This window comes from Pieris napi, chromosome 3, assembly GCF_905475465.1.
Source record: "Pieris napi chromosome 3, ilPieNapi1.2, whole genome shotgun sequence".
In the NCBI taxonomy this organism is placed as follows: Eukaryota; Metazoa; Arthropoda; class Insecta; order Lepidoptera; family Pieridae; genus Pieris; species Pieris napi.
In genome coordinates this window covers 1,784,327-1,802,568 of record NC_062236.1, presented here as the reverse complement: position 1 = coordinate 1,802,568, position 18,242 = coordinate 1,784,327, and the positions used below count along the sequence as shown (strand labels likewise).

At 35.3% G+C, this 18,242-nt stretch overlaps 1 protein-coding gene across 1 annotated transcript in view; it reads left to right on the top strand.

The window, feature by feature from the left end:
- The first annotated feature begins 11,773 nt into the window (after positions 1-11,773).
- LOC125063468 (A disintegrin and metalloproteinase with thrombospondin motifs 3-like) overlaps positions 11,774-18,242 on the top strand; it is a 64,128-nt gene continuing 57,659 nt past the window's right edge. Inside the window, exons 1-4 of the mRNA XM_047669926.1 lie at positions 11,774-12,375; positions 12,448-12,554; positions 12,977-13,145; positions 15,807-15,972. Coding sequence (XP_047525882.1) covers positions 11,808-12,375; positions 12,448-12,554; positions 12,977-13,145; positions 15,807-15,972 — 1,010 coding nt within the window. The 5' untranslated portion in view covers positions 11,774-11,807. The remainder of the gene's footprint in view (positions 12,376-12,447; positions 12,555-12,976; positions 13,146-15,806; positions 15,973-18,242) is intronic.

Below are 18,242 nucleotides of genomic sequence, written 5' to 3'. Positions count from 1 at the left end.
ATTTGTTTTTTTAGACATTAATTTTCGAAAATTATTTAATTCCCGAAAATAATACCTAAGATTTATTCTACAGTTAAAACATAAAATCATCGGAAAGGAACGGAATTTAGGGAATAAAAAATAAGTTTGTAAAGGTTATAAGATTAAGAAATTTTTTTTTCAGGTTAACAAAAATGTGTAAATGTCTTTTTATAGGTTGTCTATGATTTTTCTTGATAAGCTATTCATACGTAGTGGTTATATAATACTCTTTGAGCTATTGTCTATGTCTCGAAAGTTCAGGCACTGTTATTAAGGCCGATTTACAGTATCTTAGTGTTTAGGAGAGTGCTTTAGTACAACTTGAAAGGCAAGTTCTTTAGCGTAGCGTTTACTAAAGCAAGTAGCGTTTACATGTTTCAACTAAAGTACTATCCTAAAGCACTCTCCTAAACACTAAGATAATGTAAATCGGCCTTTATATTTGGTGGTTTTATGCGAGTGCACATTTTTATAACAATGCCGCGTCCTAGAAGATCTAATCTTTCCCAGCGAAGCCGTAATGCAATTAGGCAACGGAATATCGCGAGTCAATTATCTGATGGAGAACGAGAAATTGCACGAGAACAGCGCCGCGTTAGTATGGAGCAAAGAAGGGCCTTAATTCGTGCTTCTCAAACATAAGAGCAAAGAGAGGCAGCCCGTGAAACGGCTAGGTTAGAAACGAGGAATCGTCGAGCTTATCGTACAGATGAACAGAGGAATAATCTTCGAAGTGCAAGAAGAAATGGTTCACGCGTCGATACTTAAAGGAAAATTTAAAGATGAGGAAGTTCTTATTCCAAGCATTCCGATGATCCCAACGGATATGCCCTTTGAGTTTAAACGAATTCAATTCCCGATTCGTCTTGCCTTCGCCATGACGATCAACAAATCACAGGGCCAATCCTTGACTATTTGTGGCCTCTATCTAGAAAATGCACGTTTTTCTCATGATCAATTGTACGTGGCATGCTCACGTGTCGGCAAACCATCCGCTTATTTGTTCTTGCGCCTGACCAATAAACAAAGAATGTCGTTTACCACAAAGTGCTTGAATGAAAGTCCTATTAATGAATTAAACCGAGTTTTTTTTTCCCAATCTGCACAACATAGTTTTCAATCATTTTTTTCTGACATGAGTTTGAAGTACTTAATTATTATTTTTTATTTTTATTCTCATTCTGTATGTATGTTTTCATCATCATTCATCATAATAAAATACTTTTGTTTTCTTTTTGTTTATATCAATATAAATATATTATTTTGTATCATTGTTTTACGTTCATCAAAGCCTAAATTAGTTCAGCTAAAAAGTAACACGACATTCATTGACTGTTAGGCGGTACGAAGTTCGCCGGGTCAGCTAGTACATAATAAAAAGGACATTTACGACTGTGTCGTGACACACTGTATAATAATGAAACAACGGTGGACGTTGACAGACTAACTTTAATTCAATGACAATCATACATAGACCCACAAATGAGTACTTTCTTTATAACAAACTAGATGTCACTAATAGTACATAAACATTATTTTGATACATATTTAACACACTCCCTTATCAAAATAATTGACATATAGACAAAAGAAAAAACAACTAATCATTTGAAACATAGTGAACAAATTTCATTCTACAATGGAGTGACACCTAACTGGTTAACAAAATTATAATGTTTCTGGCAACATAAACTTTTTGTTAATATATCTGCTGGCATATCATTTGTATTTAAGTACTCTATTACAATAAAATTATTTTCAACAGCTGTTCTAACAAAATGAAATCTAACATCAATATGCTTGCTTCTTTTATGAAATAAACTATGTTTAGTTAACAATTTTGCACTCTGGTTGTCATTATATAATAGTATAGGTGACTCATTTCTACATTTCAATTCTATTAACAAGTTCCTTAAATAAATGGCTTCTTTACTTGCCTCACATATAGCCATATACTCAGCTTCTGTGCTAGACAAAGCTATTGTTAATTGTTTTTTACATTCAAATGAGACGACACTACCAGACATCTTAAACATAAAACCTGTATAAGACTTACGGTCCACACAATCTGATGCCCAATCAGCATCCGCATAGCCTATTAAATCTAAATCATCCTTGACATATTTTAAACCAAAATGTTTTGTTTTTTGCAAGTACTTTAAAACACGTTTTACATGGTTCCAATGTGTTTCATTATAATTATTATTAAACTGACTTAGGTAACAAACAGAATAAAATATATCAGGACGGGTTAACATTGATAAATAAAGCAAACTTCCTATTAATTGCTGGTAAGGATACTGAGTACAACAAGTGTCTCCCTTTTTAAGCTTTAAATTTACCTCCATAGGTGTACTAACTGGTTTACAATTTTTCATATTAAACTTATTCAACAAATGATCAACAAATTGTTCCTGGTCTACAAAAATCTCATCTTTTTTTCTTCTGACCCTCATACCTAAGCACTGTCTAATGTCTCCCAAGTCTTTTAATTTAAATTTAGATTTTAGTTCAGCCTTAAGACATTCAGTTTCTCTTTTACAATCAGAAAAAATAAAAAAATCATCTACAAACAAAGCTATATATGTTCTGGTAGTATTATCATGTTTAATAAATAAACAAGGTTCATACACTGACTTTCTATATCTAAAAGATTGTAAACAATCATCTACACGCTTATACCATGCCCTAGCTGATTGTTTCAACCCATAGATTGCCCTCTTTAGTTTTAACACTTTGTTCTCCCTATCATGACATTCAAAATTCTCAGGTAAACACATATATACATCTTCATTTAAATGCCCATTTAAAAATGCTGTGGTTACATCAAGGTGAGTTATATCTAGGTTATATTTAACACTTAATGCAAACAATAGTCTTATTGTTGAGTGACGAACCACTGGGGAAAAAGTTTCGGTATAGTCTATTCCTGCTTTCTGTGTAAAACCTTTAGCAACTAACCGAGCACGATATCTTATGTTATCATCACTGTCCACTTTTTTCTTTAACACCCACTTACACTTAACCACTGTAGCTTGTTTTGGCCTGTCCACCACTTCCCAAGCTTCATTTTCTCTAAATGATTTTAGTTCTTCTTTCATACTGGCTCGCCAGAATTGACTTTCTGGACCATTTAATGCCTCTCCGAGTGTTATCTCTCCTTGACTACTGTCTTCACACTCCACCATACACAAGTTATTGTAACCATACCTATCTGGTCTCACTCTAGTGCGTTTGGGTAATTGCTCTGGCTCAATTGGTTCAACACCTGGGTCTGAGACTGTGTCAAATGTCTTATCACTGTAAGTACTCACTGAAACTTCAGATTCTGGGACATAAGTTTCATCCCCACAATCGTCTTTAGAGGAAGAGCTCTCAATTTCTTCATAATCATTCTCTTGCTCAGTTACCTCCACTGGATGCTTACATTCCAATGGTATTTCTACCATATTCTGGTTTGGACTTTCCATGACAACTACATCTCTGCTGATTGTGACAATGTTAGTTACAGGATCATATACTCTATATCCTTTAGTTTTTTCTGCATAACCTACAAAAATCAGCTTGTTGGCCTTTTTATCCCATTTCAAACGTCTTTCCTTGGGAATGTGAACCATGACTACACTGCCAAATATACGCAAATGACTTAGGTTTGGTTTCTGACCAGTCCATACTTCATAAGGAGTCTTATTATTCAGCCCCGTGACAACTGATCTATTTCTTAAATATACTGATGTGTTGACGGCTTCTGCCCAGAACTTCTTCTCTAATCCAGCATCATAGATCAAACATCTGGCCTTTTCAACTACTGACCTGTTCATCCTCTCGCAGAGACCATTCTGTTCTGGTGTATAAGCATTAGTTCTCTGGTGAACTATACCTTGCTTATTTAAATAACTGCCAAATTCACGACTACAAAACTCCCCTCCATTATCAGTTCGGAGAACCTTGACTTTCTTTTCTTTTTGGTTTTCTACCATTCTCTGAAATTCTTGAAAATAATGGAACACTTCATTCTTAGCTTTCATAAAATAAACAAATGCCATTTTGCTTTAGTCATCCACAAACAAAACATAGTATCTTGATCCTCCAATCGATTGATTTTCCATAGGACCTCCAACATCTGCATGAATAATCTCCAGCACATCCTCTGTTTTTGATGAACTTTTCTTGAAAGGCAACCTAGTTTGTTTGCCTTCACAACAAACAGTGCATGAAGATTTGCCTATGTTTACCACCTCAGGATATGTGATTCCATCTACAGCTCCATTTTTCATTTTATTCAGGCTATTACTATTGATATGCCCTAATCGCCGGTGCCAAGTCTCACATGATGTTATTGCAGGTGCTGCAAATATTTCATCGACTTGTAACGTTTGTAATTTATACACACCATCAACTAATTCTGCTTGGCCAACGAGTTCTTTCTGTTGATTATAAACATAGCAAATTTCTTCTTTGAAAATTACATTGTTGCCATTCCTAATCAACTGACTCACAGAAAGCAAGTTAGTGGTTAAATTCGGAACATACAATACATCTGTAACTGTAACGTCGTATTCTTCTCGATTGACTACTGTAACGATGTTTACGTCGCCAGAACACAACACTGAAACTCTAGTCTGATTTGCGATAATAATTTCTTTGGTTTCCTGCTGATGCGATACATTCGTGAGGTTATCTTTGTTTGCTGTCATGTGTTTACTTGCGCCACTATCGATATACCAGCTGTTCTTATTAAAATTTCCACTCAGAAAAACAGCACTGAAGGCATTGGTCTGTTTTCGTTTAGTATTATCCGATTGCGCACACTGATTTTTATAGTGACCGGTTTGTTTACATTTGTAGCACTTTATAATTTTGATAGGTTGCGTCATATCTGATTGTCTATTAAAATGGCCGCTTTTAGTATTGCCTCTTTTCAATCTATGTCTTCCTTTCGCAATAAATGCACTTTCTGAACCGGATGTAGTACCAACATAATCATCAGCACACATGTCTACCAATTTTGTTTTTACAATATCTGCACTAACCTCAATTCCAGAATGCTCAATGGCCATTATCATAGGCGCATATTTTTCGGTCAATCCCGCTAACATTAATGCTCCAATCCACTCATCGGTTATACTGAATCCTGTTCCTCGAAGTCGCTGGCCCGTTTCTACAATTTGAGTAACATACTGTGCCATTGACTCACAGTTTTCTAGCCGAATGTTAATGAGGTTTCTCAGTAGACTAATCTTCCTCATGTAGCCGGAATCATCATACATATGTTTAAGCGTAGACCATAAATCATATGCCGTAGCTGCCTGCTTGATATGAACATATAAAGATGTATCGATTGTTAATATCAATTTTGCTTTGGCTTTAGCATCACTTTCAATATCACTCGCCGACGCCGATGCTGATAGCTGTGTCTTGATTTTATCCGCCATGTTTTCTAGCACCAAAACATTTTGCACCGCAAAACACCAGTCGTCATAGTTTTCACGACCCTTCAACTTTGGGACGTTGGCTATATAATTCACCGACATTATTATAGCAGTATGGATAAAGATAATACTTTAAACTTCCATAATACACTTAAAAACGGGTCTGGGCCCATAACCTATAATAATGAAACAACGGTGGACGTTGACAGACTAACTTTAATTCAATGACAATCATACATAGACCCACAAATGAGTACTTTCTTTATAACAAACTAGATGTCACTAATAGTACATAAACATTATTTTGATACATATTTAACACACTGAACACTAAGAATATTTTCCGTTTCAGTATAGGAGATGTGGATGTTGTTTAAGATTGTTATCTAATATATAAAATTCTCGTGTCGCGGTGTTTGTAGTTAAACTCCTCCGAAACGGCTTGACCGATTCTCATGAAATTTTGTGTGCATGTTGAGTATGTCTGAGAATCGGACAACATTTATTTTTCATCCCCCTAAATGTTAAGGGTAGTCCAGTCCACCCCTAACTTTTTTTTTAATTTTTAGATAATTTTAATTTTAATTTTTTTATGATACAGCATTAAAAATACGTACAACCCCTAATTTTCACCCCTCTACGATCAACCCCTATTTTTTTTATTTTAATACATACATGGCAAAACGACGTTTGCCGGATCAGCTAGTTGAATGTATAAAGTTTGAAATCATTATTAAGAAAGTGGTTTAAGATGAAAAATCCTCTGAAGAAGAAAAAGCGTAGGGCAAAGAAAGTTTTTGTATCTAGTATATTATATGTTAAAATAAAATACTTATTTAAATACTTATCCAATCCTCGTCGATCTTTTTTTAACATAAATTTACACGCCATTATGAGTGGTAGACCATGCGAACTTTTGATGGTACCGCCATAACATTTATGTACTTATGGTTAATGTTATAAAAAAGATAAACAAGTGTGAAAATGCCATGAGAACTTAAGAAAGCGGAGCGCTGACCAGATCCTTGCAACTTCCTTAGCCTGTCATATCGCAGCACAGCCTTGCGATTCTGTAACTCACACGGCGGTTTTCACAGCGGCGGTTGCGCTCAAATCAGTCGTAAAGCAGTCATTTTACGTTTTGGCATTATGATAAACAATACACAATACAAGCTTCCTCCTTATCAGAATGCCAAATCATAAAATGACTGCTTCACGACTGATTTGAGCGCGACCGCCGCTGCGAAAACCGCTGTGTGAGTTCGAAAAGTGAGTAATAGAATCGCAAGGCAGAACTCCTGAGGGGGTTTTTTGTATCGAAGAAGTCGCATGGATCCGCCAAGTATCCACGAATATACAATCGAAATACATTAATAGCAATTAGGTAGGAATATAACAAAGCAAATGAAAACAACAATAGCAAATAATTAAGACAGCCAGGTTTTTAAAACGACTCGGCGACAGTATGGGGTTGCTGAAAATGTTCACCGAGTCATTTTTCATCACAGTTTTATTGTACGTACGTATAAGCCCGACATATTCTGTTAACAGGACCATTAAACGATGAACAGAAACGTGAGACAGACGTGTAAAATGGATATTTATTTCTAGTCAAACGTGTACTACAGTGGATATAAATTTTACAAATCCGTATGAATATTGTTATGTATTACATTATGTACAACATCCATGACGTCACGTCGCAATTCAAGAAAAGTACAAATTAATCCTAGGAATTTTGAATTTTTTACACGCAAAGGACGCACGGAAAGGAAACGCAATAGACAAACACATATATGCGTCTGTGTCCTTTTTAATAGTCTCTCTTAAGCATTTTATTAATTCACGGGGGACGCTACTATGCGATCTCTTCCAGGCTACCCTTATTAAAGAAAAGAGTAAACAATATAGTTGTGAAGAATGCAAGACTGCGAAACCTAATTCATAATTTAAAAAATAATAATAATAATGATATAGTTTTGAATTTATTCTGGGACATCGATTAAGGTACATCCGCACTTAAACTAAATACGAAAACGGTTTACAGCAAACCGTTAATCAATCATTAGGATAACTATTTATTTACAAGAATCATATTCAATTCTTCAAAAAAATACCTAACATACTTATTCATATACACATTTATAATATATATATCTAACACACTTATATATATTTATTTATTTATTAACACTTCGTTGCATGACAATATAAAACATATTTCTTCGATAAAATACCTACATATACTAAAAAATAAAAATCCTTTAGTCTACATTTTGTACTGGAAACAACATTATACATATATTTAGTCAAAGAAAACTACTTGACTGTGGTAAATTAAAGCACTATGTTCGACAACAAGTAGATAACAGACGATATCATTGACAATTCCATTTTTAAAATGTGTCAATAGTCACATACGGTGTACAATGACTGTTCATAAGATATGCTCATTTGTGAGGCAAGGTCATCGCTATTTAAAGCTGTGTCTAATGATTTTTATAGAAAAAACGGTCCTTGTTTGTGCAAAGAAGCGAAATAACGTATACGGCGTATCATAAATATGCGTTGAAACAAGAACTCCTCCTTTTGTGGAGACTATATGAGATCATAGACGCCACAGTGTACTGAACTTTTGCAGTAACCAACCAGGTTATTTTTTACTAGAGGCATATGAAGTATACTATGTAGTATACTATGCAGAGTGAACACTCTAGAAGGAAAAAGCTGTTCGGATGTGTACCTGTAGCTTCATCATGGAACGTCGAGGGATATGCAATTCCACCCGTATCACCTCGACGTCCGTCGTTCCACAACTGAGCTTTTAAGGCAGTTTTTGGCCACGCACTATGTGGAATCAGCTGGCCACTGAAGTAATTCCGGAACAATTCGACTTATGGTCCTTCAAGAAAAAACGTACTGAACCTTATAATTGGCTTAACAATTAACAGCACTTAACATCAGATGAACCTCCTGTTCATGTGTTTTCTGAATAATAAAAGTCTGGACTTCAAAGAAATCACTCTGTTATATAAAACTGAAATAAGCTGTATGCTGAAAGCTAACCTTTCCTCCCTTCCAGCTGCCCACTGATGTATTTCCGAACCGATTCGACTTAGGGTCCTTCAAGGAAAGAGCGTACCAATTCTTAATAGGCTGGCAATACTTACGAGCCTTCTTGCATTATGAGTAGTGTATCACTTAATACCAGATGAGCCTCCTGCCCGTTAGCTTCCTATTACATAAAAAAAAGGATATCCGCACGAGGTAACGTGGCCTCGACAATAGTAGATGGAACACTGACAAATTGAATCACTGCGAAATTCATTAACATTGACCTATATACTGTGGTAAAATTTTCAATACACAGAGAGAGATAAAGAGGCCTGTACATTACAAATTGTTTTTAATTAAACCCATGACTTCTTAATAAGGCACAGTATAATGATACTATTATAAATATGGTTTTGTGGAATTATCCAAATACTAAAAATTGTCATAAACTATATGTTGTGTTACGAGCAGTGTTGGCCTAGTGGCTTCAGCGTGCGACTCTCATACCTGAGGTCGTAGGTTCGATCCCCGGCTGTACACCAATGGACTTTCTTTCTATGTGCGCATTTAAAATTCGCTCGAACGGTGAAGGAAAACATTGTGAGGCAACCGGCTTGCCTTAGACCCAAAAAGTGGACGGCGTGTGTCAGACACTGGAGGCTGATCACCTACTTGCCTAATAGATTTTAAAATGATCATAGATTCAGAAATCTGAGGCCTAAAGAGGTTGTAGGGTCACTGATTTTTTTTGTATATGTTTTGTGTGAGTATGTGACCACCAAGTATCTACATAATAATTTAGTTATCTGCTGTTTTGTTTTTATGACACAATGCGCCTGTTTTATTTTAGTATAACAGTTTTTTTCACATATATTTATTTATTTATGCTTTATTACCTTATTAACATACACATAACAAAAGTACAAAAAAAACATGTTACAAAAAGTTATAAGGCAACGGGCGGCCTTATCGCTAACAAGCGATTTCTTCCAGGCAATGTATGCAATCAAATCAATGTATGCAAAATATTATAAAAACTATTTCATAAGAGTACGTATATATACGTACGAACTTCTTGCCCATTCTTCTCCATATGAAACCTTTGAAAGGGGCAACGAGAGTAATTTTTTTTAAATACTTAATTTGTAATTCTGACTTTCGAAAGTGCCTATTTAATAGGCTTATTGAAATTGTCCCCCTTTGCATGTGAATATGTCAATTGTATTTATATTTCTGTATGCAACGAAATGTTAATAACTATATTCAGGAAAAATATATAACATACAACAACGCACAGTTAACTTTGGTATTATATGTTTAATTCTAATACACAATAAAGTTATTACTTAATATTTATTCATCAAAATAAAACTTAAGACAGGTTTTATACAGTTATCACAGTGTTGGCCTTGTTGCTTCTGCGTGTGACTCATCCCAGAGGTAGTAGGTTCAATCCCCGCCTGTCATTGGACATTTAACACTCGCACGTACGGGGAAAACTTCGTGAGGTAATCATGTCTTGGACCTAAAAAGTCGCGTATCAGGCTCAGATGGCTGTTCGCTACTTGCTTATTAGAAAATGCAAATGATAAGGAAATAGATACAAAAATCTGAGGCCCAGACCTAAAAGGTACGCAACTGGTTATTATTTAATAATAATAATTGGGACAATAAATTCCTGGACATGGTAAAGTCTCCGTTAGGTGCGCATGGGCTTACATTTCAATTATCAATTTGCTACTCTCAGTACGATCACTCACAATATTCCGGTCACTCACCTGCGCGCGCAGGTTTCTTGCTACGTAATATAGTCCTTAAATAGAATTAAGTAATATGGTCTGACCGTATATAGTATGTTGGTAATATCGATAAAAACCTGGGTTGAACTGGTGAAAAAAAACACGTTCCCTTAAAAATAGCGTGGAGACAAAAATCTCAAAAACTATTAATACATTTGATGAAACTCTGTTTATTTATTTATTAAAGTTCACCACATCATATCTAATACAGTATATGTTACAAGTTATATTTTCTAAAATATATGACATTTATGGTAATCATAAATTTTACAAAAAAAAGAATATAAATATTACACTTCCATTTTCAGATTAGGTATCACATAGGCACTTTTATATTATTATGGAATACATTTTTTATACACATTGGAATGGATAAATCTAAACCCCCCCCCCCATTTTTAAGTCGTTTAATAAATATTTCGTTCCCCAGAGCTGATATCACTATCGCGAGCAACTACTAAGTTTTTGAAATTTATTTTTGTTTTACATTTATCAATCACCGCAGTTTTACAACTTCCTTCGCTAGTTACGTCATGTATTGCATAATCAAATGTTATTTACACATTTGCCCAATTATTAATTAATAAAAAACCACGCCAAGAATTCCTCATAATTTCTATTATGAGGAATTCTTATGTACATATATATAAAATGTTCGTGTCACAATTTTCGCTCCCATAATCTTCGAAACGATTCAACCGATTCTTATGAAATTTTTTATGCATATTCAGTAAGTCTGAGAATCGGCTACTATGTATCTTTCAAACCCTTAAGTGATAAGGGCTGTCCACCCCAACAAATTTTTGTTTAATTTTTAGATTTTTTTTTGTTTTTATATGACTCATCTCATCATACCTCCAATTTTCCTTTCGTTATTAATTTCTAGAGAATGGCATTGGATATTTGTGTTCCCAATTAAAATTTAAGTTAAAGTTTTGGTCATGAATTATTATCACACCCTTGCCGACCAAACTTGCACATGTGGCCCGAGCTTTAAACAAAAACGGGTTAAGTTAGGTCCTTACTACTCTACAGTGTTCCGTACTTTCAACTTAAAAACCCAATAATGCTACACAGCAGACTTTTTGAAAAAGGATTTCGTAAAATATCACTTTGATGTTATAGTAAATCCTATGTTTTGTCATACAAGAATAAGGTATCTTTTGGAGTGGTGGCGCGTTTTAATCGACCGTCTCATATATCCATAAATTAGACTCTGCAAAATAAACTACGTATGCTATCAATTTACACATATTTTTTCCTTGAAAACTACATCAGCATATTTGAATATACATAGATAGATATTCTATGTATTCAACATGGAGTACTCCAATCTAACAAGTATTTAAAATTGGACCAAGGATCACTAATTCGGTCGCACGCCCTTTGTTTACAAGTGACGCATGAGCCGAGTCCAATGCAATCTATAAACCGCGGAGTCGTTTACCTTCCGCGCGGCGAGACGGCCGCCATGTGCGTACATGCGTGAGCGCAGCGGCTCATGCGCCCGCCGCCGGCGCACACCATGCCGCGCTGCCTCGCGCCAGCCACGCTACTGCTGTGCGTCTGCGCCGCCGCCTGGCGTCCTACCACAGACTCTGTCGAGTTCCTTCCGCGCTCTCGGTCACCCCGCCACATCCACAGCAGGATTCACCATCTACACCTCCTCGGATGGCACCTCGAATTACAAGAAAATAGAGCGATCCGCTCCCCATACTACAACGAGTGCAAGTTCTATAAAGGACGGGTATTGTATGAAGAAGGATCGGCGGTTACTGTGACTGAATGTGGGGGGCAGCTGTATGGTCTATTGCAAGTGGATGGTGAGGATTTTGTCCTGCAACCCACGAACCAACGCTCCGAGGGAGGTCATGTGTTGCGACGCCGTGATGTGTTGCTATCGGAGAGGCCCACAGCCTACAACCTCACAGGAGATACGGTCATCGACCTTGACATAGACTTCGAGGATGACCCGCCGTCACCCACGATGCACGTGCGTCCGCGGCACAGTGACCACTTCGACGTTGAACATTTTCGAAATGTGCTTCCCGTATCGAGACCGGTCTCAGGTGTGTCCCCGTTGCGTGTTGTTCCATAAACGGTGTGCAAAAATGCATTGTTTCGTTTGTTGATTGTTCCAGGCGCAAAAGGTCTGTGGCTCGAATTGGCGATCGTGGCGGACCATACAATGGTCAAATTCCACGGGAGGGAACGGGTGAAACACTATATCCTCGCTATAATGAACATTGTAAGTACGTTGTGGATGGTTGCAATCAATTCTGTGGCCATGGGTCAGAATATGATAAATGCAATTTATTTACTTTACGGCAATTAAATTATTAAGAAATCTTGAAGATATTATCAAAATATGAAACACTCGACGCATGAATGAATGTACTTATCATTGTCTGATCTATGACTACAGAATTATGAATTCAAACTAGCGAACTGTGGAATCGACTACCGGAGGTCTTTCCTGAGAGATACGACCTCCAACGATTCAAAATTCAAGTTTACTCTTCCCTCAAAGGCCGGCGACACATCCACTAAAAATGCGTGTCTATGGTCTGCGATGACTGGCCTTTTTGGGCGTCCCGCTCGTTTGCCCCCCTGTTATATATATAACAAAAAAATCGAGTGCACTTTCAAACCATTATGTAACGATTTCAGGTTAGCGCCATCTTCAACGACCACTCGCTGGAGTCGAACATGACTCTCGTTATCAACAAACTGTTTCTCTATGAGGAAAAGGATTCAGTAATAAAATATGGCAATGTTAAGAAGTCGCTGGAGGCAGTGAATAAATGGAATTATAGACATCTTATGAAACTGCCGGCAGGTACGTACGTTATTAAAACTTCTAAACACAATATTTCGGCATGTTTCAAGGCATAATTTTAGCTTTTAATAATTTATGTTTTGTTATACGGTAATCATTTTATCATTCGCGAAACGTTCCGATATTTATTAGCTGTAAAATTTTATATTTGCTATTATCGTATTACAATAAACAAGGGATCCAAAAATTGAATCTTACTTTTCATAACACAAATAGAAAATATACTTAGCGTAATAAGCACACAATTTTTACACTAAAATATGAAACTATAAAATTGCCACAACAAAGTATTTTTATGAACAGTTTATGCAAAGTTATATGATCTATAAATCATAATTAGTTAACTCATAGAAATTGCGTCGGCGTTTGTCTGGAGTATTTTAAAATAACGAAGCGAAGCCCATGTACTTCCTCATATTAATATTTTTTGGTATAGAAATAGAATATAGGCAGATTTTTTTATTAATAACGGCATTACTATTTAGGAAGATTAAAATGTTATTTTATATGACAATAACAATTGCCTTTGTGTATGTAATCTCACCATTTTCAAACATTGTTTTATAAACTTTTTTTTAACACACAAATATACAGTATTTAAAATATTCTTAACCTACATAGTAATAATAATAATTGAAAATTGATATTAGTAGAAAATTAAAACAAACGTTTGGTTCCTGTGGCAGTGTACATTTAATGCTGGCAGCATTTCCTGGCTGTATTGCGATACTTATTCGTTGAAACATAATAATTAGCTTAAAAACACTTCTTCTCTTTAGATTTCTCTGGTATGCTAATACACCTAAAACCTACTTTCTAATGATTATTAATTGACAAATTAACACTATGCTCTATTTCCAAAAAAAAAAAACTTTATCCATTCACGCCAAGCAACAGAATATATGCGGCGTAAAGCTGGGCGGATCTACAGTTAATATCTTTATATAATTGAAATGTTTCTCAAAGATCAAAGACATTATGATATCATATTTATTAATATTTTTGCTCATTTTTCTATTTCTTTCCTAGCTATTTACAGTCATAAATACTATATACACAACACTACACTATCAGCACGCTATCTATTTTGACGGGAACACAATTTGACATAATTAAAAATGGCATTAAAATAAATAAAAGATTTCAATGCTTATATAATATATATACTTATCTACCGGCAAATAGTATTTATTTACAGCGTGGCCTTCGATGAAGGCGTCCTCTACATTTTTCCACTTTGTTCTCTTTTTTTATATATAATAGGGGGGTAAACAACCCGCTACCTTTTTTATATCAACCTCCCAACTTATCTGCCTACATCTCTCTCATTTCCCACTACGTGGGTACCACTAAATTACCAATAACACTGATTTAATATTGTCTCTGATTCACTGGAGTAAAATTTAAAGAGAACGAATATAAACACGATATTATGTACATATTGACGTTTCGAGTATTTTTTCGGGCTTGTCAAAAGTCGAAATACTGTTGTATGACATTATATGAAGAGTCTATTGGAAGACCGATTAATTATTATGCCAAAATGAATTACTAAGAGAAATGAATTATAATATATTATATTAGAAATACTCTTATAATAGATTCACAATACACCTTAGATACCACAAAACAGTGTATAAAGAATATGTATTAGTATATTTTATTCCATCCACAGGAGTTACGAATCATATTCAAAAATTCATGGTTAATTAACTAGTGGTTGTTACCACGAAATTTTTTTCCCTAAAATAAGCTAAATTTAGACAAAAACTGCCCAGCAGTACTATGATAAGTTTCTTGAAATTTGTTAAATTCGAGTGAACTTTATTTTATTATCAAGCTATCTAAGTACAACGGGTAACAAGTACTGATAAGCGAGAATTCAATGTAAACCATATCAACAGCTGTTGCATACAAAACGTGTAAAATTGTACTATACTAGAGTCTGATAGGATTATGATTTTAATTAGCTGAGCAGAAGGCTTCTAAAACCCCTTCTTTGAGTGAATATAATCTTGTCATTAGTACTTTATTACTTGTGGGGATTTACGGCGTTTGAACCAAAACTGTACATTAAAAAAACGAATAAAAAACGTCTGTCTTCTTATGTACACGCGTAAGAAGTTATACTTTTTTGACGTAACAAGATAAAAACCTTTTTAGACATTTTATTCTACGTTTGTAGAAAAAAAGGTATTTAATACATTGATAGTTTTATTATAACGCATTATCTAGTTATATAAAGTTTATTTAAATATCACAAAAAAACTAAAATGTTGACTATAGCTACCTTCAGGGTGTCGGTTTTTTGTGACGGTGCGCACGCGCATCGTAAAAATTTACGCTCATAATTCTTCCCTAACGCGCCAAAATAAGTATAACATCTATATTCTATAAAAAGCGTGTCTTAACAATAACTTATCCTGGGACGATTTCCTATAACCCCTAGATGGGGCCACACTAAGTCTCCATCGCGTTCGGAGCCTCATATTCCACCTCACTGGAAGTCTTTCCGGCTGTCTTTGCCTCATCTGTACGGCGCCAGGTTTGCCTGAGAGGGCCACGCTTATGCTTTTAGCTTTAAAAAATTTAATACTTAAAAAACCGTTCAGCAATTGTTATCAATAGTATTAGATACTTCTACAAAATATACCTCCCCAGATAGCACAGGTTGGGACGCCACTCTATGGCTGACGCGTGCACAGCTTGGAGGCCCGTCGGGCTTCGCTCCCGTGGCCGGTGTCTGCTCTAGAACGCGTTCGGCAGCTATAGACAGGGACGAAGGACTTACCAGCGCATTTGTCATCGCCCATGAGCTGGGACATTTGTAAGTACTTATAATAAATTCAGATTATTTTATATACCGTATAAACTCTTTATAACACTCGTTATTCGTTATAACGAAAAAGTCTCTATAACGTAAAAAAGAGTTTAATTTGTTTGATTTAACACAAAACACATACATTCATTCGCTCTTTATAACGCAACAGCCACTCTCTATTACAAAGAAATGTTTCATATAGGTATAGACATCAAATTTTTGGTCTCAGTTACTAAACGCACCATTGTCACTTATCTATTATATACATATATATATAAATTATCGTAATTTGTTAAATTTGGGTTTCTCTTTGTCCGTATAACGAAATCTCTCTATAACGAATAAAAATGCTCAGTCCCTTGAAATTCGTTATAAAGAATTTACACTGTAGTTCATTAAACACGCATTATAAATAATACGTAACTTATATTTATCTGAACAACATTATCCATGTAGCGACACCAATTTGACTGGTCGAGAATCCTTCCTTTAGGTCAAAGTAAAAGAGATACCTTCCTTCCTCCACTGACACATCAATTTAATCTTTAAGTCACACTATTTAGAACCCTGGTTAAATGGCGTCTCTAGACAGGCATAGACACACAAAACGCAACTGACAGCTAAACGAAATGTAATCTATGGTTAAGTATGTTTGAAAATTTGACAGTTAGAAGTTTTAAAGTTGATCGGTTGATTTGTTTATTTCGAGTTTCTATTAGCTTATCGTGCCGATATTATTATTAACAATTCCAAGAACAAGACTATGGAATCTTTCTCGACAAAGCCGTAATGTACTAAATGTTTTTGATTGTCTTTTTAAGTTTGAAATTTTGTATTTTAAATGTGTGTACAGGACAACATATGTCCGCTAGTTAATACTAAATAAACGCAAAGTATTTTTTGAACCTTACCACGCGCCCTTTAAACGATTCACATTTCCTATAAGCAGCTGACATCCTGTTTACACACATTTGCCTTTTACTGTTCACAACACGTACACAATTTGCAAGTTAATCCACGAATAAATTCCGAAGTCAAGCTCACAGCTCCGTTCATAATAAGCCTCAAAGAGCTTCATCGTTTATTTATTTATAAAAGCTTTCCAACGTCCGACACACTGATACATTGGTGCAAGAAAAATACAATTTTTAATGTGACAAGCGGCAAACATAACACGTACGAAGAGATAATAAAAAAATTAAACGAGACAAAACTAGATCAATGTTGGCTTAGTGGCTTCAACGTGCGACTTGAGGTCGTAAGTTCGATCCCTGGCTATGCACTTATGGACTTTCTTCCTATGTGCGTATTTAACATTGGCTCGAACGGTGATAGACCAGTGCAGATAGCCTTTAAAATAAATAAAAAGTGAAAAAAATTACAGTAGGATGAAACCCATTAGAAAAGGAGGGGAATATGATCAAAATTAAAGGAAAAATAAATTACGGTCGATCTGAGGTCGGGAAGGGGTAGGGGGGGGGAGTTTTAAGGGTAAAAAACGGTTTATCTCGATTTCCGGCAAAACTAAAAGTCCTATCGAAGAAAGTTAAATGGCAAAGTTGTAGGCAATAAAAAGATCTACAACTTTTGTATTTGCAGATTTTTCACATAACCTCAAAATTTAGGTGAAAAATTCAAAAAACCAACTTTTTGGTTTTTTATTTCTATCTTTTACAAACATTAATTTTTTTAAACGAAATTTGGTGAAAACTTACCTTATTATGTCCCAAATATACTGTAATTTATTTGATTAAAAATATTTATTTTTTCACCTTATTTTGAATTAATATCGAAAAAACACCGTAATTTTCAATCGAAAATTCTGACGTCAAAATTTCAGCTTTTTTCAAAAAGTTGATGTGCTTTCAGTGCGTTGAAATCTCTACTTTCCTATGGTAAAAAAATATATATATATTACCATAGTAAATCTTCTCGGAAAATGCAAAAAATCGTATGCAGTAACGCCCAGACCCGTCATCCCCTTCCCTACTTACTTAACTTTCTTCGATAGGACTTTTAGTTTTGCCGGAAATCGAGATAAACCGTTTTTTACCCTTAAAACTCCCCCCCTACCCCTTCCCGACCTCAGATCGACCGTAATTTATTTTTCCTTTCATTTTGATCATATTCCCCTGCTTTTCTAATGGGTTTCATCCTACTGTAATTTTTTTTGGTTTCAAAAATTATCGGCACTGGTCTATGAAGGAAAACATCGTGAATAAACCGGCCTGCCTTAGAACGAAAACGTCAACGGGGTGTGAGATACAAGAGGCTGA